Consider the following 26,496-nt stretch of genomic DNA (forward strand, 5'->3'; position numbering starts at 1 on the left):
CTCCAGGTATCATGACTTGGTCACTCAATGTAATCCACATACCTTGTTGCGAAGAGTTTGATGTAGGAACTATTTTCTTTTTTCCGAACTACATCCACCAAACATATCATCTCGCAGGAGGACCGTGCGTTGACGAGAGATAAATGCATGCTTCCGCCTGATACGATTTGTGGGTGTAGTTTGGTCCCAGATAGCAAAAATTGTACCCTACACATTCATCCAGCCCAAAAAATCACGTGGAATGATGGATCATTGGTGGTTTATGCTGTTTGCTCTTGGCTGACATGTGGACATCTTGTGGCCCTCTGGTGGCTCAGATCTGGCAAACAGGAGTGGACCTCCCAAGTCCCATCATTCCACGTGGTATGTGGGCCAGATGAACGTCTGGGCCACAACAATTTTGCTATCCGGGGTAGAAAGAAAGTAGCTCCTACATGAAACTGTTCACAACAAGGTCTGTTGATTATCTTGAGTAACTGGGTCGTGGTTTCTGGAAAGAGACGTCGCTGTTGAGTTTTTCAAATGTACCTTTTGCTGCCATCTAGTTCCATTATATTATTATTATTATGGTCGTCTCTGCGGCAGATCTATCCAAAACTCGACCACCCACATCAAAACAATCTAGATGGATAAACAGTACTACAGGTCAGAGAAAAAATATGTGTTGTTAATTTTGAATTGAACTGTCCATTTCAGCTCTTTTCTTTTCTGGAAAATAAAGAGTGAAAGTCTCAGGCCTGGTTTTAAAGTCCCTTCTAAGGAATGTTACAGTACAGGGTGTTGCCACTGCAACATTTTAATATCTATGCATATTAAGCTCAAAGTAAGCTTGTTGATCACTTATCCAACACTTCTGTTAACCAAGAGCAGTGAACTCAGAACACATCAAAGAAGTAGCAATGAAACCAGCCAGAAATCCACTGTGAACCTCCACATGAATCTTGTGGCGCTGTCGGGAAATCTGTCCTAAAACAGAAACTAATCGATGGGGAAGCTTTTTGGTGGTCCGATCACGGCAGGTCGGTCGGCGGGAGGGTGTGCCTCCGATCGTAGGCAGTGTCATCACTCTCCTCGCCGTCGCTCACTTCACCCAGAACCCTCTCTCTCTCCTCCTCCTCCTCCGTTTCGCTCTCTCGCCGCAGCCTCTCCCGTTCCCTGTCTCTCTCTCTCTCTCTGTAGGCGCGAGGCAGCGTGGGAATCTGAGGGGGCAAGGAGACGTTAAGAAACACGTCTACTATGTGGCTAATAGCGACTGAAAATGTGAATTTTACACATGTAAATGTTGAAAGAATACAAGTAGAAGAACTAGTTAAATCAAGCCTGTATCCTTGGTAGATCATTGACTCTAAAATCAACAACAAAAACTTAGCATATCATGTTAGCATCCCATTACTTAACTGATATGTTGAGCATTAATATCCTAAAAACATGGTGCATCTCTTTAAATCAAGTCTCATATGAAAGAGGAACATGTATTCTGTAACATTAAAACCAGAAGCAGCAGTAGAGGGTCGTTACCTGGTTATCATGGCTGGGCAGGGCGCAGTAGCCCGGCTCCGTCCTGCGGAGGAGGCGTGGTGAATGAGTACGGAAAGGCCGAGGGGAATGGGAGCAGACGGAGCGCGGAGAGGGAGAGCGGATGGAGCGTGGGGATGGAGATCGGACAGAACGGGACGGTGAGTAAGTGATGGAGGCGGATTGGGAGAGAACGTGGCCGTGGTGGTTTTGTTTGGGCGGGCGAGGGGAGCGAGGTGGAAGCTCGGGGGGTTTGAAAGGGTCGACAAGGTCCATATCTGTGAGGATGGGAGGCGGTGGGATGAAATCGAGCTCCTCCTCCGTCGGGAGAATTTGCATTTCTGCGGCGTCAAGTGCGGCGAGTTCAGCCTTCGACAAGTGGTCCACGATGCCGGCACCGAATGAGTCGCCCACCACATTGATGGAGGTACGCATTCTGTCACTGGTGGACAAACAGTATCAGGGTCAGCGAGTGAAATACCCACTAAGAGCTAAATAACACCAACACCTTGATAACCCCTCTCACACAAAGCTTTTGAGACGAAGCTAAGAGTGTCAGAGCTTCCTTATTCTTTGCTATTCACCACTCGTACACTCTCCAGACACCTGACTCACAGCAGCCAGTCGACAGCGATGAGCAGACTGATGTCCTGAGTAGGCAGGCCCACAGCCGTCAGGATCAGCAGCATGGTAACCAGTCCAGCACTGGGAATACTGGCAGCTCCGACACTGGCCAGGGTGGCAGTCATACTGGGGAGGAAAAAGACAACAACACACCCATTTTCAGTAAATACCAGGAAAAATGTTGTGTGAGCACTAGTGAGATAACCACAGACAAATGCCAGTTGATTTATGTGCTGTGATCTCTAGTGACAGTCACTGACATATCCAACAACCTCAAAACATGAAGCTTAAATTTGTTTTGGTAGGAAAAAAGTTTTTTTGTCCGACCTGATTATACGTCAATAAACTGAAATATATGAATTCAGACATTCACATTCAAGTGGAATTTTGATCAGGAAGCATTTTGCAGAGAGTACACAGCCCAGCTAGCAAGAGATCAGAGAGAGATCAGAGGCACGCTGCATGCAGACACTTTCCTTTAGTGGTCCATTGTCGGCATGCTGCTTGGAATTTAAATGTGAGGTTTTAGGTATGGGATGAATTAAATGATTAATTTAATGTATCACAGACTTGTAAACTTTGCTTTAAGTGATAACAGCACTTCCTGGGAAATGTGGCGTTGATGATTTGCAGGTGAAAACTGGTCCACATGAGGTGAAAACAAAGTGTTTTATGAGCTTTATCTCAATGTTATTTCCATTATCATATTTTCAACATGAAGACGATCCTGCAGGGTCGCTGAGTCATATTTCTTGGGAAAACCACTGAAAAGTACAATCCTTGTGACAGCTTGTTTTACTTTGGCTCTCGTGTTCATCTAAAGACCATATTTTCACGGCTGCCATTTTCCTCAGACGTCACACTCAGGGTGCTTGAATGCTGGGAGAAGGTTATACTGCTGTGTTCTAGGTTTTAAGTTGTTTAAACATAGGAAACCTGACAAGTCGTTTTCATTTCACTACTTCCTGATTGAACAGCAAATGAAAAGACAATGGAGAATGAAAATCTGGCCATCTTTCAAGATAAAACAACATATTTGATAACCTATTAGCTAACTTTAGCATTTAGCCACTTCTTTGCCAACATTACCATTTAATTACATCCAGTGTGTTTCACCTGCAGGCTTTAATAAATGTGAAGTTATCTGTTGATATTTATCGTATTGTGTAACACTTTCAAACAGTAATGTTAGCTAGGAAGTGGTTGAATGCTAACGTCAGCTGTTGTCCCTCCAGATTTTTGTTACCCATTAAGTTGCTAATCAATCAGGAAGAGTTGAAATGTTAAAAATTTGACATATTCCCAGTGTTTATGGGACAGCAGTATGACTTCGAGCTTCCCAAACCGAGCGTTACGTTGGAGGAAAATGGCTGCTGTGTGAGTATATGTTTTATTGGGGATTAAAGGACTGATGTGGATTTACAACATTGTTACTTCAGAATTGTAAGAGACTTTCTCCATTACAAATATACACGCAGATAATTGCAAAATTATGTATTACACTCAAAAAACTAAAACCCTAGAACTAGACGGCTCCAGATTGGTGGGATACACAGATGTGGTTCAACTCTATTGTTTACAGTTGCAGGAGCCAGGTCATACAGCAGCAGCCAAGTATTCACATGTGTTCATCTGACAACAACATACATCAAACCTTTGTATTACAGTAGCATCTGATGAAGAAAGAGGGTGAGGGGAAGTGTGTATGGCCGAAAAAACTAAATCTCGTAAAGTTTCCTTACTTAAATCTTGAAGGCTCAGAATAATGTTGCTTGTCATGATGCATTTAGACAAATTATCAGGTCATTTTGGTCCCAGATGTGACTGCAGGCCAGTTTGGACCCTGCTCTAAACTGTAATGTTTGGTGTTGTTGAGCTGAGCGCAGAGCTCTGCTTTTACATCTCAATCGCTTTTTGACAAACTGCAGAGCTAATCAGCACCCAACAGTGAGATTTACACACCACATATGGATCTTATTTTAGAACAATTTGACCACACATGATACAATAAAGAACTTTTGAAAATTAGATTTGGGGATTTGGTGAAAACCGGCCGCTGATGAAAGACGCACAATAAACAACTTCAAAGTGCTGAGCGTCATTTCTAACTCTCGGCCACAACAGGCTGTCTGATCCAAGTAGACTGTTTCCAATCAGACATAAATGTTTTGCTTAAACCTCAGAAATGAAAAACAAATATCTTATTACTTTCTTTCTGCATACATGTGGATAATAAGACCGTCTTTAGAAGAAAATTACTTTGAAAATTCATTTAAACTTCTTTTTTTTGGCTTTTGTTACATATTTAAATTAGGGATGGCAGTACAACTTTAAAATCAACTGAATTTCAGCTGCATTAAGTTAAAACTAATTGAACCGTTAAAACGGTTGGTTTAAAATATTTTTGATATTGCTCACCCACACTGTAAAGTCTGAGAAAGTGACTTTACTTTAAAAAGCCGAGGAGTCTGATCGGGGTGATTTCAGCGACCGTCAGGACATTCTCCGGCTGTTTGTGGCAACAAAACTGGGTATTTTTAACAAGATGTCAAAACATTTTGTAACTGGTTTTGTGGCAACAGAACCAGGTACGCCAAAACATGACCTTATCCTGACCCTAACCAGACCTTAAGCACAGCGCCGTCACAACATTAAACTGAAATGTAAAGAAACTTTTCATTGTGGTTTTCACTGGGAAGCACAAGATGCGCTTTTAAGAATGAAAAAAAGTAATTTAACTTTTTGTGGAAAAACAGTATGAGACACAAATTCTGTGGTTTTTACTGTCTCAAAACATGTCAGAAAGAAATCTGTAAGTAATTTCAGACCAGAGCACTGCGGGAAATGTTTATTCTGACATTGTTGTTATGGGATGACAAACAAAGAAATGGGATTGTGGTGGACATAATGTCTGAAATAATGGTTAAGTATTTGGGTGCTATAACACACGTTTTAGGCCTCTTATCTCTCTTTACTCCCCTGTGGAAACTCTTGTCGGCCGCGCAGGGGATAGGAATCACTGATTTAAAGATACTACACGCAACTTGTACTTGTTGATTCTGGCGGCCTCTGTGGACAAAAGCGGTAGTGTTTCCACCAACTTGCGTTTGAAACATCTTGCTCTGGCTATCTTGTGCATTCGTTTTGGAAGCGAGTGGGTGAAAGAGGAAACACGTTATTTTCCTTTTTTAAACACAGCTGTTTTGAAGATGCATGATAATGAGGTACTGTGTCTATTTGTGTCTGTATGAGATGTAATAAAAGCAAACTTGTTAAACTGTTAGTTTTTAATCGTTGAGCCGGCTAGATTTATTTCAAACTTCTGAGGCTGCACACAGCTGAGTTACAGACAGATCGTGTGGAGACGAAGATGAAGACCCCTTCAAACCTGGCACAGAGATGTATGTTTGTATGTTGGCGGTGACGGGAGACAGTTGTACTTGAAATGTTTCCAGTAATAATAAAGTTGAACAATCCTCATTCTCAACAATCCAACCACTTCAACAGCAATCACAGAGAGGCCATCCGTCACGTGCCTTACCTGACGGTGATGATCTGTCCGCCATCCAGCGTGATGTCATTCATCTGGGCAATAAAGATGGCTGCCACGGCCTCATACAGCGCAGTGCCGTCCATATTAATGGTGGCACCTATGGGCAGCACGAAGCGAGTCACGCGCTTGTCAATCTTCAGATTTTCCTCGAGGCAGCGGAAGGTGACAGGTAATGTCCCTGCACTGAGACAGAGAGGCCCCACAAGATGACCAGTTAGAAAAAAATGGGTGCAGATGTACGAGGAGCAGGAGTAAAGTGTCTGCTGACGGACATAAAATAGGTAGACAGGTGGTGAAAGACAAAAGTGCAGAGGTGATGAGGGAGGTGAGGGGGTAAAGGAAAAAAAAAAAGCAGCAGAAATTTGAGTCGGCTGACAGCCTCGTCCCAACAGCTGGTGTAGGCCACTGTTGCAATCCTCCGACATGTGAATTAAAGGAATTTGATTCCCGGCCCTGCTAAGCTCGGGTCATAATATAATTAGAGAAAACGTTGATAGGATTACCCATATTCACTAAAGCCTCAGTAATGTGCCAAAATGACAGTTGGTTTCAGCAGCAATGCAGAATCCCAGGCAGGCCGAGCCAAGCCGAGCTAGGCAGAATACAGCCGGGCCAGTTTGGCTGGTGAGGACTAATCCGAAGGCTTAGACGTTTATAACACAGGATCTGTCTGACATGGACTTGTCTATGATAGGCTGTGCTTACACACATTTGGCTCTGCTGTCCTGAAAATGTCAGTGCATCGTGTAAATACAGAATTTTGCCTTCAGCGCTCTCAGATTTAACCAAAATAGCTGAAAGCTAGAAGCAGGCCACGCCGATCAATCATGCCAACTACAGCAGCTGCTCAAGGAAAAGATGTTGTAAAGGAAACATGTGACACACATGTGTTAACACATGCCCTAACAGAGAACTGCCACAGACACATACACACACTTCCTGCAGGCTGACCTACCTGCTAGCGGTGCCCAAAGCTGTAATCCAAGCCTGGAAGATCCCAGAGTAGAAAGTGAAAGGGCTTTTTCTGGTGGTACCGAAGAATATAGCAGGTAGGATCAAGCCGCCGTGGATCGCCAGGCCCACGATAACGGTCACCATGTACATACCCAGCTGCCTGGCCACCACCTCCAGGTCTCCGATGGCAGCAATCTTCCCCGCAATCAGAGAGGCAATGCCGAAAGGAGAGTACCTGAACACAGAGTCAGGAATGATTGAAATGGAGTTGACTTTGGTTTACTTTCTATAATCAATTTTACAATTTCCAATTTTACATCTTCTGTGCGACTTAAACTAATTAAATATTTGTGAGAGATGATCAGAAAATTTCACATTGTGAAAAACTTTCAATACAATGAGCACTGTTTGTATTTTGATGAGTGGTCTCAGACTTTTTTGACACAACTGGAACTACGCATCTAATGATTATTTTTATTATTGATTGATGTGCAGTTCATTTTCTTGATTACTTGATCGATCGTTAAGTCTAGAACGCATCCCAAAATGATCAAAAATGACCATTCTTCATAAAGATATTCAACACACTACACTTTGAGAGAAGGAAAAGCAGCAAATCTTCACATTTAGGTAGCTGGAACCATTAAATATTTATTCTTTTTTCTTTTTTTACTTTAATGACCTGAAAATGAAAGTTCAGTGCACATCAACGATGACTTCATGATTTAATTTCAGCTGACGACACTGTCATAATTTCCCCCCTGCTGCTACATTTGATGAAAAACCATATATATATGATGCTAAAAAGCTCACATCATCATTTATATCTGTAAACAGGTGAATGGATTAGCGCTGCAATTGATGTGTCAATAAGCAAAAATGCTGAATATTCTGAAATGTGAGGATTTTCCTGTTTTTCAAGTTGAGAAAATGATAAAGTGAATACGTTTCAGTTCTGGACTGTCGGTCAAATTAAACAAGGTATTCGAAGATGTCATCTGCTCCTCAAAAGCAATTTCACAGAGAACGTTCATGACTTTTTATAGAACAAAATTGGCAGATGAATCGATGACAAAAATAATCGTAAATCACAGCTCTAGAAGCATATTATGTGGCATATGGACGCATTTACCAGGATGAGAAAACTCCATATTTCAGTTTTGTCTGTGAAATGTCAAGCAAACACCTAATCAATCTTCATTCACTGTCAAAGGAGCGGTTTTCACCATGAGAGGACAAGACACATTCTTGGATCTCTGGTTTCCAGCTTTGGAGTGCAGTTGTTCCTGTTGGTGAATACAGACCGCTGTGGGACATATGAATTAAAGCTGTGTTCCCCTTTAAGCTGTTCTCGGGTCGAGTCGAAGCAGGTCTCGTCCCGACAGCGGCCTGCTCTCCCAGGTCAGCTGTGTGCTGAACCCCGAGCCTGGCATTCAGTGACAGTTGTTTGGTGGAATATGCCGTGTATATGATTTGATGGATGTATGATACGTGTCTCTGTATACACTGGACTCTGTGTTTGGCTGGCTCCATAGGCCCATGAGTAATCTGTTTATACTGTGTGAGTGATTCGAACAAGGACACAATTCCTTTGGTGTCCAGCTGCACATGTAGATGGCCTAGGAGAGCAGCAAGACAAGCATCCTGCTGTTTGTCTTCCAACCGCCTACCCTGCTCCCCCCTTCCCTTCCCGTCCCGTCCCACCTCTGAGTGCCACTATGCTCCTTTTCTCTGCGCGACTAAACGGGGTCCTGCGAAGCCTCAAGGCGTGCACTGCACTCCGAAGACATGCTCTCACATGCATCTTTCCACGATCCCTCCCTCCCACCCGCATCTGCTTTCTGCTCTGCTGCCAAGTGGCTCCTCTGCCGTCGGTGGATCCATTACATTTTGGAGATATTCCACCCCGGCTCCCCTGGGAGCCCACAACATTGTTCTGGGCCTGGGCTCCTGCTACTCCTCAGCATACCACAGACTCCAGCATGTGCCAGGGAAACCCTCTTACTCTATCTCCCTCTCTTTCCATCTGTCCGTGTCCTTCACTAACACACTTTCCTCTTCCTTTCCCTCCTACTCAGTCTCCGACGTCCTATGCCATTGCTTGTTTTCCCACAATTTGTCTCGCATACACCGTCATGGCCTTATCCATCACTGTCATGACCTCTGTGTGTGGTATCTCCAGAATGTCAGAGCAATGCAGTGGTTGGCTCACACGAGCAAAAACAGAGACACATGTTGTGCAAGCTTGCGCACTAACAAAAACACACAAGACACTGACCACATGATCATGGAAACCATCGTCATGATGATCTCGTTGAGGATGTTGAAGAAGTCACACATGACCTTCCCCCGCTCGCCCATCCTCCCCATGCAGATCCCGAAGGTGATGAAGAAGCCGATCAAGCCTGGAGGAAGACACAAAAAAACACGAGTAAAGCACCATAGTTCTCGATGCAAAGCAGCAAATATCAGCTCTGCCATCAACTCACCGAGGACGTTCATGCCCCACTTGTATTCTAGTTTCTTCTTGCTCACTATGATGGGCTCAGTTTGGTTCACTACTGCAGCCGGCACCTTTTTCAGCACTGTCTGAACCTAGAGGGAGGACAGAACAAGATTCAGATTGATCAGGGAGTGAAGACTGAGCGGACATGATTCCAGTTCGCAGATTTCGTAACTCGTACTCATGTGTGAGCAAACATAAGCTTGGCAGCGGCACAATAAACTTAAGATTTGTGTTTAAAGAAACGGCAAAACAGAGAACAAGAGATTCTCACATGAGAACTACAAGAGACAAGGAGGTTAAAAGGCGAAGGACAAATCCTTCCTGTAAAAGCAATTATGCCTTTTATGACTTCAATGAATCCCTGATGAGAGCAAACAAAAGAAGCAATAAAACAGAGATGTGAACAGGAAAGAGAAGAAAGGGAAGAAACAGAGAATACCGCAGGGAGAAGACGAGAGACGGGAGTCTGTAAGCTGGTGCTCAGCAGTACTCTCTGTTCACCAGCAGATGCCTGACTGTGGCAAACGAGGATGTAGTGTTACAGATGTAAAGAGATTAGTAGTAGCAGAAGGGCTGACCCTTACCCAGTCCAACACAGATAACTACTTCTAATCATTCAGACACTCACGCATGACAGGGAGAAGAGTGGGGAAAAAACAGGATTTGTACAGAAGAAGGCAAGTGCTGCATCATGATTGAGACTTGGATTATCGTTTAAAAATGACCAGCTTGTTTAAACAGCAGCGGTCCACTGACTCATCCTGGTCCTTACTGTAATGGAGCACGAGACGGAAAATTACGATGCACATGCTGATAATTTGTGACATCTCACCTTTTGCAGTTCTATTTCTTTAGTCTTCTTTCCATTAAAGACTTTTGTAAATGTGGCTGCTATCTATATTTAATGCAGATTGAAGGGATTGATGGGCCTTGGCGGAGGTATGCGCTCTATTGTGTGCCATTCTAGTTAGCAAATTAAAAGTTTGTAATATACAACGGTCCCAAAAATGCGAGCGCAAAGTAATATTTAATCTCGCAAACACATTCAAATTGCAATGGTATGAGATACAGAATGAGAAAAGAGCAAGAATTTATCCCGACCGATCGCACTGATTTATTCTTTGTAAATCTACTGATCGCGTCATTGTTTCACTAAATATCCAAAAAGAGACTCAAGTGCTTCCTTAATTTTTTTTTTATCTTTTGTCTTTCATCTTTAACTGGACAGTCACACTTCAAAAGTTACACTTCTAGGACTACGCATGAACAGAAAGCAGCCTTGGCCTTTTGGTCCTTTTGTAGCTGAAAAGGCTTTGAGTTTGACACATGTAGAAAACATTGTGTGTGGAATCTGGAGGACAACCAGCATCTCTCGAGAATCATTTCAGTCGTTTACAACTCTGTGTAGTTCATTCAAACGGTCAGGCTGCTCACTTAATACCTTCTACAGACTAATGACTTCAACTTTGGCCTTTGTCTTTGTCAATTTGTCTTGTGACCTTCTTTGGATGTCGACTATACCATATGGTCGTGGAATTGTAGGTGCTCATATTTCCATTTTTCTGGGAATGCAGCTTAAAAACTCGACTTCATCTTTGCCTTGGAAACATACTATTAATCTGTTGATGATTGTGTGATATGATCAAAAGCAACAAAACAACTACAAAAAAGACCTTGTGGTGAGATTGTTTTGCCAACTTCAGATGTTGACGCTACCTGTTGGATGCACGCCTGGACCAGATTCTCAGGGAAGAGGTTTCTGATCAGGTCGAGGAAGGCGTCCAGACTGTTGACCTCCTGGTTCCTTGGGGCTGATGAAGTCGACGAGCCTCCCCTCAGTTTGGGGTTCCCCGGGTGGATCGACAACACCAGGATGACCCCAAGGATGGCAGCAATTACAGTGGTGGACATGTAGTACACCATAGCTCTGCTACCCATCCTGCCACTGGATTTGGCATCTAGACCAGCCAGCCCTGAAAGACAGATGGCCATCAGTGTTTGCAATAAAATATCTTATGTGTCAGCTTAAATCCAAACAGAACAACACCTGTGTACACTGGCCAGTGTTTACTGTGCATTGCTTGTCTGTCTGTGCTTGCGTGTGTGTGTGTGTGTGTGTAGTGGCACACCTGTGATAAGGCTGGAGATGATTAGAGGCAGGATGAGCATCTTCAGCATCCTCATGAGGATTTCTCCAGGGAAGGAAACCATAGTAAGGGCGGAGCTGTCCGTCACCTTCATGTACCGCAGCAGCATCCCAAACACCGTTCCCATAACAACACCTGAGGACAGGGGACAAGTATGTGTTTAATATTCTCTGTAATTTTTGGAAAGAAACTAATGTTTTTTTAATGTTGTTTCTCTGAGTAGAGATGGATTGATTTATTTGGACCACAATAACTACATTTAACTAAATTGCCAAGTTTTGTTTTTGAAGACAATAATGTATCACATTGGGTCCAAATGAGTTTCCAAACCATTTATAAAGTTAATTAGTTTGGATTTCAGCAGAGCGTTTTAGATGTGATGATATGAAAAATTGTTATAGATTCTTAGAAGCTCCTAAATATAGGACTCTGTTTGTTGGATTTTCCTGAACTCACTGGCCTTATCCTCCCCCCAAAAAAGTGTCACGTAATAGACCTCTGACTAATGAGAACCGTCTACTGTAACGTAAACGAGTTTAAATCTGGGTTTAAATCTGTGATAGGCAAACATAACACACTTCTTAACTTTGCGGGAGCATTTTTTTGACAAAGAACACAGCCATGCAGAGACATACCAAAGTGTTTACAGAGTCAGACTAAAGACAACAAGCCTAAAATGTCTCATGGGAAAATGATCACGCGGTCTGTACATCTATGATTCTGTGTGACGATACTCGCTGCAGCTCAAATAGCTATTTTTGAACAACGAAACTGACCTCAAATTGAATTCTACTCAATCAGTGAACAATGTGGGGGTTTTACGATGTTCAATTATGTTAACCAAAAACTGAAATTAGATTTTTTTCCTTGGAGTCATTGTTTCTTAACTTTTATTCCATTGTTAACAACTTAAATCCAGCTTTTACAAGCAGGGAATATTATCAGGATACAGCCTGAGTTTCCCAGTCCATGCATACCCATAACAGTGAGTCCCAGGAGCAAGTTGTGGGTGTTGCGGCTGCAGTGGCCGGCATCTTTATAAGCAACTTCTGTGTTGTCATCTCGCTGGCTTTCTTCTTTCTCCTTCACCTTGTTTGTGTTGGACTGGTTGGCTGTCGACTGGTTTGTCATCCTGCCTGTGGAGGCAGTTGAAGAGACAGGTTTACTTCTGGGAGAAAACATGCTTCATCATTATTCAGCATGTGCTGGCCTGATGCACCCTTAGCTCTGTAACTGATTTGTCGAATGTGAAGACACTGGACTGTTTACAGATTATCTTAACAAAGCATTCTTGTCCTGTGGCTACTGAGGACTCACATTGTTGTCATTGTGGGCTGCTGCCTCTGTTCTTAAAAGAGGATTAGGGACAAACATCGCTACCTACAAGTCACTCAATCACACAACAGAAATGTCCTATTTGGTTTGGGTTCTGAAGGGAAGTGAGGAAGCATCCTGGCAACCCAAACACAGCAGGCGATGGCTAAACAGGACATGAAGAAACATCTTAAGAGATGTAATCTGTAATCATCCTTGAAATGGAAATCTAAATACAACTCTAATGTAGTTGCTGATAAAGGAAAAGATATAGCTAATGTGATGTATGTGTTTAAGAATGAGTCAGTGAGGAGCCGTGAGATGTGGCCTCTGGCTGGCCATCTGGACAAGTGGGCTACAGGTATTGGCCTAGACAAGGCCTTGAGTGGAAGTTACTTAACGGCTAAATCCCCACTGGATGAAGAGTGGAAAGAGCAAGACAGTCTACAGCTGTGTGTGAAGCTACAACAGTCGGTCTTTATGCTAAATTCTAATGTCAGTAGGGTTGGGTGCCGAACTTGGTACTCATAAGGGTACCAACTGAATTACACTGGTACTACCAAGCTGCCAAAGGCAGTCACAAGTGTGTTTACACTTTTCAAACTTTACACAGACAAGACTATCAATATATGTGTGAATTGTGTGCAAAATGCAGGCTGGAGCCACATGTCTAACCTGAGGAAACACCCGGTCAAAAACAAAAAATATATCTAAGAGCTGAAGAGTGTGCCATGTTTGACAGCCTGAAAGCGGGTGCAGCTAACATTAGCGCACCTGCACCCAGCTCCAAAAACGTTGAACCGTCCATGGAAGACAAAACTTTAAGTGAGGCATAGGACTCTACAGGTAATTAATTAGCTGGTAAGTTATTGGTGTAGACAAATGGGCTTTATTCACCTTCTTGGTTGGATGTTAGCTGAGCAATTTTACAAGCATTAGCCAACACTTATCCAGTAGCTGCATCCAAAATGTTTGGCCTTCTATTTTAAAACTCAAATGATATTTTTGGTATTACAGAGAGAGTAAAGTATCAAAGTTGGTTGGTTGGTTACCAGTACCGAATCCCAGGTACCAATACTGGTATCAGTTCGAGTGATTTTAATTCATTTAACATACATCCATCCAATAGTCCAACACATTTAACTCAAAACCACAAATGTTGACCCCATGGTGGTGCCAAAGAAGTCAGGGGATCGTCCGGGAACCATAAGTATCTGTACATGACAATTTTGTGCCAATCCACCATGTAGATCTAGAGATACTTCACAGAAAAAAATTCAACCTGCTGGTGGCGCTAGACAAGAAGTCAGGGGATCACAGAAATAATGTGGATTAATCCTCTTGGAAGCTTGGTATACCCAATTTAATTTATTTTTTCATTCATTCATTCATTAAAAAGCAAAAAATCCAAACCTTGAAGTGGCAATAACATAAAAGTTAGGGGATCAACAAAGTTGTTAAGATTCATCCTCTGAGGATCATAAATGTTTTTACAAAATGTCATGTCTATCTGTCCAGTAGGAGTTGAGATATTTCAGTCCATAGCGGTGGACCAACCGATGGACATCGCCATGCCCTGAGCAAGGATAAGCTGGTGAAGATGAAATTCAACTATGATGTCATACAAATGTTGTTTAGTAGCATGAATAATCAGAAAGGATGCAATTAAATGTGGAAAAAACTAGTCCACATCCATCATGGTGAATTTAACAATTTCTCCATCACTTGGAACAGTCACCCTAAAGAAATATCACTTCCTTCAGCGGGCAAGCAGCTCTCCAATAAACACCTGTCAACTACTAATAATCATCACTCAAAGTCTATTTAAGCTTCTGTGCGTCAACCCAGGATTGTTATTGAAGCAATCAGATTTTCCTCCAAAGCGAAGTCATCACCTTCAACACGTGGAAAGAGTCAACGAGCAAGAATGTGTCCATTTTCCAATAACACTACACATTTATCCTCACAGAAAGAAATTCAAAGACCCCATCGCCACCATCTAAGCATTAATCATATATAAACACATCTGGAGAGCAGTGCAGCCATGCCAAGTCCTTCTCAGAAGTATGACTGTCACATTTACAAACAGTCTGACTCAGTGAGACAATTGCAATCAGACATGATTATAATCTATCAGCTGAGTATATGGCATTTCCTGAAGCTGTAGAGATGAGGTTGCACACATTCACCAAAGAACAATGGACTAAAATGTTACCTAGTAGTCGGTCTGCTCTCACGCTTTCACCTCCTCTCTCTCATCTCCCGCTGGCCATATCTCTGCCCCTTCCTAGTCACTGCAACGATCGCCAGTCCAGGCACAAATTCGGATTGCCAGTGTGATCTGAAATTGTATATTTTGGGGGCGGAGAATGTCCTACAACGTTTCAATTGCAAAGATATAATCCTCAGTGAACCGAGTTACCGAGGAGGCGAGGGGGAGGGTGCTCCACCGCTGGAGTCTTCACAAATCCTCTTTTCAATCCTTATGTCATTCTTAGCATGAACATTGTTTGGTAATGTCAGTTGAGCACGTACACACACATTAATAATCTAACACGGGGTGAGATTCCTCCCAACTCATGAACAAGTTGGGAAGAGGTTAATTTATCACCATATAACGTTGACGTCAGGTATGGGGATTACCAAATCACCAAGAGGTCATCAAGCTCGAATTAAGGCTGGTTTGCTTAGTCTAGGACAAACCTTTTGGCTATGCAGGTTATTCTTGGATGACATCAGCTTTAAAATATAAAAAGAAAATGTCATGAAGTTCCCACTATTCAAGTATAAGGCTATTCAAAGCCAGGTTACATGGGTAAGAGTAAAAATACAGATGATTGTCATCCTCTCTGGCAGTGAAAACTGGATATTAAACCTTTGTTTCCTTAGCAGGTCAGATGTAGGCCCTGAAATAATGAAGCAACAGCATGTGTCCTCCAAGGAGGGCGGCGCTGAGGAGTATAAGCTGCAAGGACATACTCAAGGACCTGAGGCTACCCTGCAAATCTGTCTTCCTTCCCCAACACACAGATTATTTTCCTGCTCCAGGAAATGTCAGAGCTGCCTTGAGACGAAATGTAGCTGGCCTCTAGGAACCAGCTCTTACTGAGCCGTCCTGGTGGCCCCGTTCAACCGAGGAAAACAGAAGCTTTTAACAACCTTGTGGAGTTAAATTCGACTCCAAAGTTTATAATGCCTTGCCTGAAATGTACTTGGCAAAGTACAGTTTAAATTGGTACGGAAAACAGACGTTGATCAGAGTATCAGAGCGACCGCCAAGAGCAGAACGACTGGCCTGTTACATCATATTACAGCTTAGCATCCCTAATAAAACACAGCAATTCAAGTCAGCGGGTTCAGACTGTTTGGTCAGGCAGCTTACAGTAAATCCTGGATTTCGTAGCGACATGACACAGGTACTACTACTCTGCCAGGTAGGCTGCGGACCAGGAGGTTTTCCCCTTTGAAGAGAACCCCTGTCTTTGAGAGAAAGCTCTGAAAACACTTTAGTGATGAGAGCTGAAGCCCAAGGGTGAAGATAGAGGGACTTCAAAGTGGGTCGAACTTGAAGCACAGGAACGAGGAAGAAACTCCTGCTGGTATGGTCGTGATGGCGTAGCTGTTTCCATGCCCTCATCGAGACAGTCTCCCTCAGTGACTTTCAAAGTAATGGCGACTGAATAAACATCAGGGTCCTAATGTAAATACTGTTGTAGTCCATCAGATATGTGATGGTGACCTTTACATTGCGTGATAACCATCACAATCAGTCTCCGCATGCAGTCATGTACTTACGACACATCTTCTTAATCGTCATGGTTTCCAGGAAGACGGGCCACAGTGACAGAATACGTTAATCTCTCAGAAGAGCAGGCTTTGATTACTGTAAATGAGCCCAAGCTGCTGCATGTAAAGGTGCACATACCATCAGAGCAGGACGCGACAAACTACCTCAGTACTGGATTCAGTCCGGCTCTCACAGGCTTGTCAGCGTTAACCCCCCTTCCTTGTATGCACTTATAGTCTTCCACATTAATGATCCAAGCAGGTCTCCAACCAATCGCTGATGTTGGTTCAAGAGATCAAACAGATCAACGTTGGCTATACGTACAGTGATAACTCCCCCCTCCCTCCCAATCTATCAGCTTGCCTCTGATCTTTACTAAATCTGCTACAAATGAAGGGTGTAGATGAGAATATGAACGTGGTTTGACTGACTGTATGGATTATTAATGTATTTAAGACTTTATATCCAATAGAAACAGAGACTAAGGTGATTAATTTACATTTTTTGTGGTCTGTTGTTGCCTTTTACATTTGAACTAGCTTGAACTGTGTTGTATGCACTTATTTTAATCAATAAATCGTCGTTTATCAAGTAAAAATAGTGGAATAAATACAAACATTCTCGGTTTCCAGCTTTTTACTTGAGATAATCTAGTACTTGTCTTTCTGATATACATCGAATATCTTTCGGTTTTGGACTTTTGGTTGAACAAGAGATTGGAAGGCGGTAGTTGTGATCGGCATTTTAAAATATTTTTTGACACAGACCACGAGTTTAATAGATTAACCAAAAAATAAGTAGATAAATCAATCAAAAGAGCTGTTCATTGTAGTCCTAGATGCAATGTTTTTATTATTTCAGACATGGAGTGAGTTGAATCTTTACATCCAACTGGGATCATTTCATGACAGCGTCTACACCCTTAGGAGTGGTTTACATTATATTGCGTCAGTGGAACATCAAGATTACCAAAACAATGAAAAAAAAAAAAAACTTCACTGATTTCATCTTGAGGATTTTATAGATCTATAGTAGGCCCTGCATTGACATGTATTATTTAAACGGCGTCCGTGTGTGTGTGTGTGTGTGTGTGTGTAACTGTGCGCGGGTGTCTGTGTGTCTCAGAGGATTACTTCAAATGGTTGATTGTTTGGTGTGAGCTTTGCAAAGGGATCGAGATGTAATCCCCACCCCACCCCTCCATCCTCTCCTCGTTCAACAGAGGGAGATGAGGATGGTCACTGCGGCACTACAGCACACATACGGCTTGGCATGGACCCATATCAGAATTTTAAGTGTGTGGTTTTCTATATCTGTGTGCAATATCATGAAATCAATGTACTGTAGCATTCTGCAATAAGAACAAATGAGGCGAACATTTCTTCTAATTCTATTTTGATAAAGTGACAAATAATTTCAAACACTAGATTCTTTTGTTTTTCAGAGGACGCTGTATGTAATCGGATAAAATGTCTCCATCAATGTCACTCGGCTACAAAATGGCATTGTGGATAACGTTGGCGCAATATCTCTGGTTCTGTTGTATCCATTTCGATGATTTGTTTTGAACCTGCTATAATGAGTCCAACACTCAATCCAATTTCCAACTTCACCATTTACCCCGATCCCTTGTTTATAAGTGCCCTTTTGCACCTCAGAACAGTTTCAACGACAGGTGGTTAAGATCTTCACCTATTAAGACAACCCTTCAAGACCCTCATACGTCATCAGTTGTCATCAATAGAGTTTTATTAACAGACGCAACTGGACATTTCCAATATGCCATTTTGAACTTCACTTTATCAATCAAGCTATCAAATAAAAAAGAACACTGCTTCATTACCTGGCCACTAGCAGTGCTTTATAGGCTAACATTAGCAACCACTGCTCCTACCCTAACTAGTAGCGAGTAGCATTGTTTAATGCTTGTTATAAATAAAAGGACCACAATACATTGAAACAACATCACAACTAAATGCCTCACCCTGAGCATAACCCTAACCTAAACCTAACTCTTAAAACCAAGCCCTCCACACACAATCATAAACACACACCCACACACACATTTGAGTGTCCATGCCGCTCAAAGCAGAGCGGTGCCTGATTCCTTCAACATATGCACAACTGCCATCAAACACGTGTCTGGTGCATGGCTTTAGCTGATCGCTCCAGCAGGAGGGTTAAACTGTGTGTATTAACCCTCTGAGTGGAGGTCACAGTCGATCAGATGTGGACTTCACTCAGTCCGTCAGGGGTTGGATGTGACCACACACGGGTTAATACGCGTCCTCACTTGGCATGTTGTAACGCCTTAGGAGGTATTTGCTGCCAGACTTTTGACTTTAACCAGGAAAACAGATCACATGACACTACACTGGTTGCTTTCTTCTTTTTGGATTGCAGTAACAGTTTTATTGGTTTGTTTTGAAGCATCAAGGCTACTTGAGTTGTGTTCTTCCATATTAAATTCAGTTTTGATAAACCCAACACCTTTGGGTACGGAAAGATCTCTGGCTTGTGTTTGCCTGTTTGTTTAAGGATTACTTTAACAGTTTTATTGCTTACATTTATAACATAATGGCCCGGCTCTGGATTCTGTTTCAGAGGTTTCCCATGCAGTGTTTAATACTTATTTTACTTTTTCACAGGATTCAATTGATATGAGGCTTCAACTCATTTTCATTATTGATTAAATTGTTTATTATGGAATAACTGCATCATCGTCAATAAAATGTCATCAATTGCCATCTCAATGTTCAGGAGTTTGATATGACATCTATAAATGTCCTATTTTGTCTGTTAAAAAGTCTAATTTCCAACAATATTTATTTTTACAATAATATAAAACTGAAAAAAAGAAAACCCTGATTTTGAGTAACTGGAACTATTAAATGTTCAACATTAAGGCGTGATAAATTACTGAAATGATTTATAAACAATCAATATGTTTTATGCAGGCCAAGAAATAGAGAGATTGTGTGTTTGATTGTCAGTATTTGAGATAGTCGTATACTCTTGTTGTTAAAACACGTTACAAAACGCCTACTTAACTTCTTCATCTTCAGATTTCTTGTTTTGCCCGAACAGAAGGCCAAAAGATATTTAAATTACAATGACATAAAATGGAGATTAGCAGCAAAATCTGACATTTGGGAAGCTGGACCCATTAACTCCCGTCATTTCCTCTTGATAAATGACTGATATCATTAACAAATTATCAATTTATTTACTCTAAACTAATTGATTAATTGACTAAAACATTTTAGCACTAAACAGATGTCTGGCACGAAAAAAAAGGGAAGATGCAGCCAGAAACCCTTCAGGGAAGAGATGTGTGTCTGTCTATGTGTGTGGTTGTCTTTGTATTTGAGATTGGGTGGAGTGTGACTGAGAGAAAACATTTGAGCTTGTGTGTGTGTGTGTGTGTGTGTGTGATTGAGTCTGCCTGTGTGTGTTTATGACCACACATGTCAAGCAAACACCCACCCTCCCCTCCTCTCTCTCTCTCTCTCGGGCGATAATCTGAGTGTATTAATCTGTTGTTTGAACTCCTTAAGCACAGACTGTCTATCACATCTGCTCTCTTCACCCTTGTAAAGCTCTCCTATTTATAAACTATCTCTTTCTTTCCTTTCGCTCCTTTTTGATCTGTCGTAGCAATATCTCTATCACTCCTAACCGTAGCAGGACTGAATTTCACACAGCTCATTCCCTCCGTACAGTAAATCCATCTTCTCATTTGGCCAACAGACGTCTTGGAAACTCCTTGGTCCGGCCTTAAATCGCTCTGATCCGCTTCTCTATGACAGCGCACATAGGGCTAAAACAATGCTGATCACTGATAAGATATTACAGGTCCCACGTGTTCAAACAGCTGGTTCTAAAGTGGAAATCACCACTGACAGTAACTTTGCAAAACCAACATCATTAATCCTGAAGTCATCCTCCCCCTTGAGAGGAATAAATACACATCAAGTGCATCATCATCAATAATGATGAGAGCCATTGTAACAACAAACAAACAAATTACAGGCACCCTGTCACGGCTGACAAATGGTCCAAACCAGCCACACATGTCAGCAGAGGATGAATGGGAGCGTGTTGAAGGGGGAAAAATGACAACAAGGAGGCGACCAGGCTTACCTGCTGTGTGTCGCTGTCTCCCCTCCGACAAGAGCGAGGCATCGGGAGAGGCGCGGGAGAGAGGAGGGACGTGGAGATGGAGGGGGAGGCAAAGTCACAGTCTTTGCGTCATCTGAGAAAATTTGCAGATTAATACAACAGCTTGGTGCTCTGAGCCCCCCCACCCCATCTCACCCTCATCATCACTCTCCTCCCCTCCCGTCCCTCCCTTCTCTCTCCCTCATTCACTCACTTCCTCTCCATCACAGGTCTCTTTTTATGGCCTTATTTAAACTCTTATCAGGAGAGGAAGAAATGCCGTTGTCAGGGGTAATAAGAGCAGGAAGGATGGTAGGAAGATAAGAAAAGTTAGTCTGAAATTATTGAGGAAATTAAGTTGGATGCAGAAAGTATGCTTTCATCAAAGATGTGAGTCAGCTGACATTTGGGGGGGTGGGGGGCATCATTACCCTCCCTTCCACAGGAGGGCACTATGACTCTGCACTCGGTGGATAAATCTCTACCGTAGCTTCCCTCTGAGGGATCCTTTGACAGATATCAGTGTCAGTAAATGAGGCCTCAAAGTGCATTGAGGAGGCCCAAGGTAGGAGTGGAGCTGCTACATACTGCACATACAAGGATCTGGCTTCTTCCATGAACCGTGACACTTCATCAACACATAGAAGTCGAAATAAACTTACAAAGAAGTGGCACAGAATCAGGTTTGTCATTCCAGAGATGTTGTGCCATAGCAGGAGGAATGTAGGTCTATGATTGAGCTTTATGACAGAGTCATGATTGATTTATGACTGTGGCTTCTCAACTATCAAACACAACGTTGTGCAACAACGTGACTGTGCATACATCAGACTGTTTGACTCTAATCAGGCCTTTAAATCCAAACTTAAAACTCATCTTTTCCGCGCAACTTTCAGTTAGGTCATTATTCTTTGAAGCCTTGTACACCTGTTACTATTAATATTAGTACTCCCGGTGCCTCGTTCCAGATGTTTGGATCTGGATCTTCAGCCTCTCCTCTTGTGTCTTTCCCTCTCTCTGTTTGTTGTCTCTTTCCTGTCCGTGCGAATGGTGTGCTTGAGGTTTCCCTCTTGTGTGTTTGTGACCAGGTGTCCATGGTGATGCGGAGGTTGTGGACACCTGGATGTGCTTGACGTCGTCCTTGATCCATATTCTTCAAATGTTTTCTTTCTATCTATTTATACTTTTGTGATCCTGATTGTCCACACTGTACTTTTCCTATGTTGATCTATTTTGTACACACAACGTCAATTGCATGTGTAAGTTTGTTGGAAGAGGGATCTGTCCTCTGTGCTCTATTCGAAGTTTCTTTAATTTCTTTTCTTGCTGTTAAAGTCTTTCTTTTTTTTTTGTTTTTCCTTTCTAAATCGAGGGTCTAAGGAAAGTAAAATTCCCACATAAAATTAAACCCTTGAATGCCTTTTCATTACTTTATCATTTCTCATGGTACAAATACTATATATGGCAATAAAAAGGTGAATAAAAGGAATCTTCTTTTGTTTTCTGTGAGTGTTTTTTAAGGGAATGAGGATATTTCAGATCTTTGATCTTTGATTTGAAGACTACCTATGGTTTGCATGTTCCACATTAGCGTAAGCGTGTCATGCAGTGTGGGACTCTTACTGGTCTGGTCTTGACTCGGTCCCGCTCTTGGTCTTGGTTTTGACCTGTTCTCAACACCTCAAAGTCTTGGTCTTGTCTTGTTCTCGATACACTCTGGTCTTAGTCATGACTTGGTCTCATTTAGTCTTGAATACAACACTACTGGCATGGCAGATACGATATGACCTAAAATCCATCAACACATAGCCCAAAAAAGTATGTATATAGAATACAAATGTGCATGATATTTGCTTTCTTGAGTCTGAACAGACACAAATTCTGCACTTCTGACCTGGACTTGGACTTGGACCTGGAGCTGATTGGTTGAACTTCTGGTTAGATGTAACTGGTTGCCGAATCAATGCATCCATTATTTAAGTTACGTCAGACACAGACAATGCATACCAAATATTTAGGTCAGACATATGACAGACATAATTACAGTAATTTAGCATATAAGCACTATTATGTGGTTAGAAGCAGATATAAAACTGTGTTTTACAATGTGGTTATCCATTATCTATATACAGCAGCCTCAACTTATGGGCGCCCACAGGAAGAGTTATAGTTGTTGACAAACACATTAATAAACATTTATATCAGCCTATAACTACATCATCTTGTATCATAAACCATTTTAAAATGTTTACACGCTGCTTCTAACTTCTAACTGAAAGCAAAGTGTTACTATTTACTGAATTTGGTTTATATTTACACTTACATGCACACATGCAAGCAAACATACAACAATTTATACACATGTAGAGCCAAACACACTGTCACACACACACACACACACACACACACACGGTCCCACAGGAGTGACAGATGGAGAGGGGCAGGACGGGAACAGGGGCTTGTACAACTGGGCCGGTGCCTCCATTGTGCAGTAGGTGCACTGTAAGTCTATCCTCTACTAATTGCCAGAGCAGTTCAAACACAAAGTCTGCCTCTGAAATCCAATCCTGCAGGGTGTTGTACAGTGAGTAAAGTTTACAATGTGTAACATTTTTCCTCTGGCAAGAAAAGGGACAAAACATGGCTTATGGACAAGGGGGAGTGAGAGGGGATGTGGAGGCAGAGAGAGGACAGAGGGGTGGATAAGTGCAAAAAAACACAAAACAGCAGGAGGTGTGGATCGTGTTGAGCCAGAAGGAAGACGTAACTGTAAATAGATCATTCACTATTTAGGCTGCATGTCTAATCCGGGGGCATCCAGACAGCAACGAGTCTGTGGCGAGTGAATGAAAGTGTAGCCGCTGTAGGTGGACCGAGTCCTGTAATGAGACACTGAGGAGGGACAGATAAGGAGGCGAGGAGGAGTGATTGAGAGGTGATCTGGGGAGAGAGCGAGCGGGGCGCTGTAAGAGGAGAGGGATCGGCGGTGCAGATGATGTAAACAAGACGAGCAGAGCGCGTGCATGCGGCGACGGCTGTATGGCGGCGTCTGAAGCGGTTTCATAAACTGACAACCACCCAGCTTCTGCGCCGACATCACACATAACACGAAATCTAAACAGACAGACTCAAGCGGGGCAGACTGCCAGGTAACACAACACAGCGCCAGTCTGCATTTTGCACCCATTCGAACCTGTTTCTCATTAAGCATTAAACAGAATTACTGAAATAAGTCCTCTGTTCCCCTAATGAGGGCTTTGCAGCTCCGATGCTCTCATATTCCCTCTCCCTCCCAATCCATTTCCCAAAGGTGAACATTCCATGTGCTAATTTCAGTTTCACGCAGGAAAGACTTGTAGGCGCATGTGTTGTTTGTTTGTCAGAGCGGACATGTTTGTGTGTGTGTGTGTGCATACTTTCCTCAGTGTGCATGTATGTTGTTCATGTCTTTACGTGTGGTCTGGCTCCAGACCCTGTCACTCATCCTCTTTGACCTTTAGTAAGCTGTGAAATTTAATTTCAAGCTTGGGTTGCCTTTTCTTTACAATCCTACACCTGTGCCAAATACGTCCGTTGGGAAGTTGGACGGCTGCTGAAGCACCGCAGACTGGGATGTCTTCAGACTGCGAGCCAGACAGAAAGACCGACAGGAGGTGACGCATTAATCAGAGCCTGAACCCCCTGTGACTGACCTCACCTTTGACCCTTTACCTCTTTACCACCGTGGATGGCGACTGGGGCATTTCCAGGAGGCTTTGGCTAATTGGCTCAGATTGCAGAGAGAGCAGCATTACGCCTGAAATTGGAAACATATGTAGTTATACTTCAGTGTGTATGTGTGTGTGGTGATGGTGGCGATGGTATCGCGGCTCTCGTTGGAGAGAAATTTGAATTTAGGGTAGCTTGGAGTTTAGTAGGTGAGTTTAATGATGAAAGAGACAATGAAAAGGATTGAAAATGTAAAACAAATCAGAAAGAAGAGATTGGATGGATGATGAAGGACTGACACCAGGTACCTTGGGGAGGTTGACGATCCGTAATTGAGGTCTGACGTCTGACTTGGTGGCTCGTTTGTAGACAGACAGACTGTTAGCTTCGCCCTGACAGCTCAGCTCAGCTATTTGCAATAATTGGCCATAATAGCTACCTTCCAATTACGCGCAGATATGAGTTTCAAACCAAGGAGGATGTCCAACTCGAAGGTTGATGTCTGACGGTGCTCTGTGTGGGAAAAATTTCATCAGGGGAGTCAAAGGTAGTAAGAGTGACATCTGGAAACTTCAAAACGCTCCAGTTTGTTTTGGGTTTTTGTAGTTGAAAAATGAGAATCGGTTGAAGATGTCAGGATTCAAAAAGATGGATAATGAGCAGAGAAAAATGAGCAGAAAATGATTCTAGTGAAACTGATACGAGACGCAGTGAGTGATGTTGCAAAGGCTTTGCAAGCTCCTCGTGTACAAGGCAGGACTGCTGTACAAGGGATCAGTTTGTTTTTATGGGACTTTAATAGTAGTCTGAAAATCTGTTTGGGTCATGAAAATGATGTTTATTGAAAAACACAAATCCCCAAAGGAAAAACCGTAGCAGAGAATTGTGTTTTGACCGTAATATACTGTGACTTAACTTTAAGGGCTTTTGGGGACATGGGGATTTGCGAAAACTGTCAATGTAACAGTATGAATGAAAACTTGTTTGGTGAGTGATCGTCTTAAATAAACCTCTATATCCTCCTCAATTGCAAAATGGTTGTGGTTACATTTGCATGTCTGAATGCATGCATGTGTGTGTGCGAGTGTGTGACGTAGTGAGAGACAGCAATAGGGCAAAAGCCAAAGAAAATGACATTTCCACGTCCCTGCCTTCTCAATCATCATCTTTGTTTGACCGTCCACACTTAGCTAACAACTTTCTCTCTTCCTCTTTCTCTCACTCCAACTCTCACTGATGCACCCCGAGGCGGAAATATCTAAGTGCATGCAGGGCAAGTTCAGACAAAGACGGAGATAGAGAGAATGGTGGGAGGGTTGCGAGGATTTCGGGTGACTGACACTAAATGCCAAGAGGGAGGAACGCCGCGAGGGAGACACCGGGCAATGTGTGTGAGATATTGGTGAAGAAAATCTGGTGGAAGATTTCCCAAAAACCTAATTGTAGTGCTGCTGTGTTGTGGTGAAGAGAGACAGCGAGAGCGGAGAAGGACAAGAATGTGTATGTGCGTGTGATCTTGTGTGTTTGCGCAATCAGTCAACGGGTGCAAGTACATCAACGCTCCCTTCCATCTGTGGGTATTGACAGTGTTAAATGTCTCCGTCCCTGAGTGAAGACTGCACTTTAGTCTGTCTCTCTATACAGAAGTGACCCGTTTTAGCGGCTTTGAGTTTGAAAAACCTCTTTTCATGATCCCCCTTCTCTTTCTGTGTCTCCTCTCCGGTCCCTATCTCTCCCATCCCCAAACTCTTTCATGAGCAGTCTCTCAGGGGCAGGGTTGAAACATAACCCTCCCCTCTTTTGTCTCCATTCTTTTCCTTATCCTTTCATCTTTTTAAACATTCAGGGGGAAAGGGGTTTGGTGAGATGGAAACCACTACTTGGTAAAGGAAAGAAAGAGATAGAATGTGAGAGAGCAAGAGAGAGGAGGAGGCGGGGGAGGCAGAGTCTCCCCCACCTCTGCTCATCCGCCAATTTATGGCTCTCCTTTTCAACAAGGCCATTCAAGGTGGGGAGGCTCTGTGGACGCGCTGTTCTCGCGGGTCAATAGCAAGTGAACCCCTCGTCTGGTCTGTGTGGGGACGACTTATCTGCTCCGAGGACCCGTTGAACTGTCTGTCGGCCTGCGTGTCCTCCATAGACCTCCATTGTGTCTCCTCCGGGCCTTCACTGACTTTCCCCCAAAGACCTGTGAGTGGACAGAGCAGCCAGTCACCAGCTCCTGTTT

General features: G+C 42.8%; 1 protein-coding gene across 6 annotated transcripts in view; it reads right to left on the reverse strand.

The window, feature by feature from the left end:
* Nucleotides 1–792: 792 nt before the first annotated feature.
* Nucleotides 793–26,496, reverse strand: part of slc1a9 (solute carrier family 1 member 9) — a 28,288-nt gene continuing 2,584 nt past the window's right edge. Inside the window, exons 2-15 of one of the 6 annotated variants that reach the window (XM_084371290.1) lie at nt 24,578–26,457; nt 22,456–24,357; nt 22,185–22,349; nt 20,544–20,655; nt 12,277–12,435; nt 11,282–11,434; nt 10,869–11,125; nt 9,136–9,241; nt 8,925–9,051; nt 6,648–6,881; nt 5,681–5,875; nt 2,131–2,265; nt 1,519–1,957; nt 793–1,199 (exon numbers count right to left, since the gene is read on the reverse strand). In XM_084371290.1, the coding sequence (XP_084227416.1) occupies nt 1,011–1,199; nt 1,519–1,957; nt 2,131–2,265; nt 5,681–5,875; nt 6,648–6,881; nt 8,925–9,051; nt 9,136–9,241; nt 10,869–11,125; nt 11,282–11,434; nt 12,277–12,430 (1,989 nt within the window). In that variant the 5' untranslated portion in view covers nt 12,431–12,435; nt 20,544–20,655; nt 22,185–22,349; nt 22,456–24,357; nt 24,578–26,457 and the 3' untranslated portion in view covers nt 793–1,010. Of the gene's footprint in view, nt 1,200–1,518; nt 1,958–2,130; nt 2,266–5,680; nt 5,876–6,647; nt 6,882–8,924; nt 9,052–9,135; nt 9,242–10,868; nt 11,126–11,281; nt 11,435–12,276; nt 12,436–20,543; nt 20,656–20,775; nt 20,944–22,184; nt 22,350–22,455; nt 26,458–26,496 lie in introns of those variants that run through there. The other 5 variants (XM_084371291.1, XM_084371289.1, XM_084371292.1 and 2 more) reach the window with 5 other exon arrangements.

This window comes from Pagrus pagrus (assembly GCF_965226575.1).
Source record: "Pagrus pagrus genome assembly, chromosome: 13".
Lineage (NCBI taxonomy): Eukaryota > Metazoa > Chordata > Actinopteri > Spariformes > Sparidae > Pagrus > Pagrus pagrus.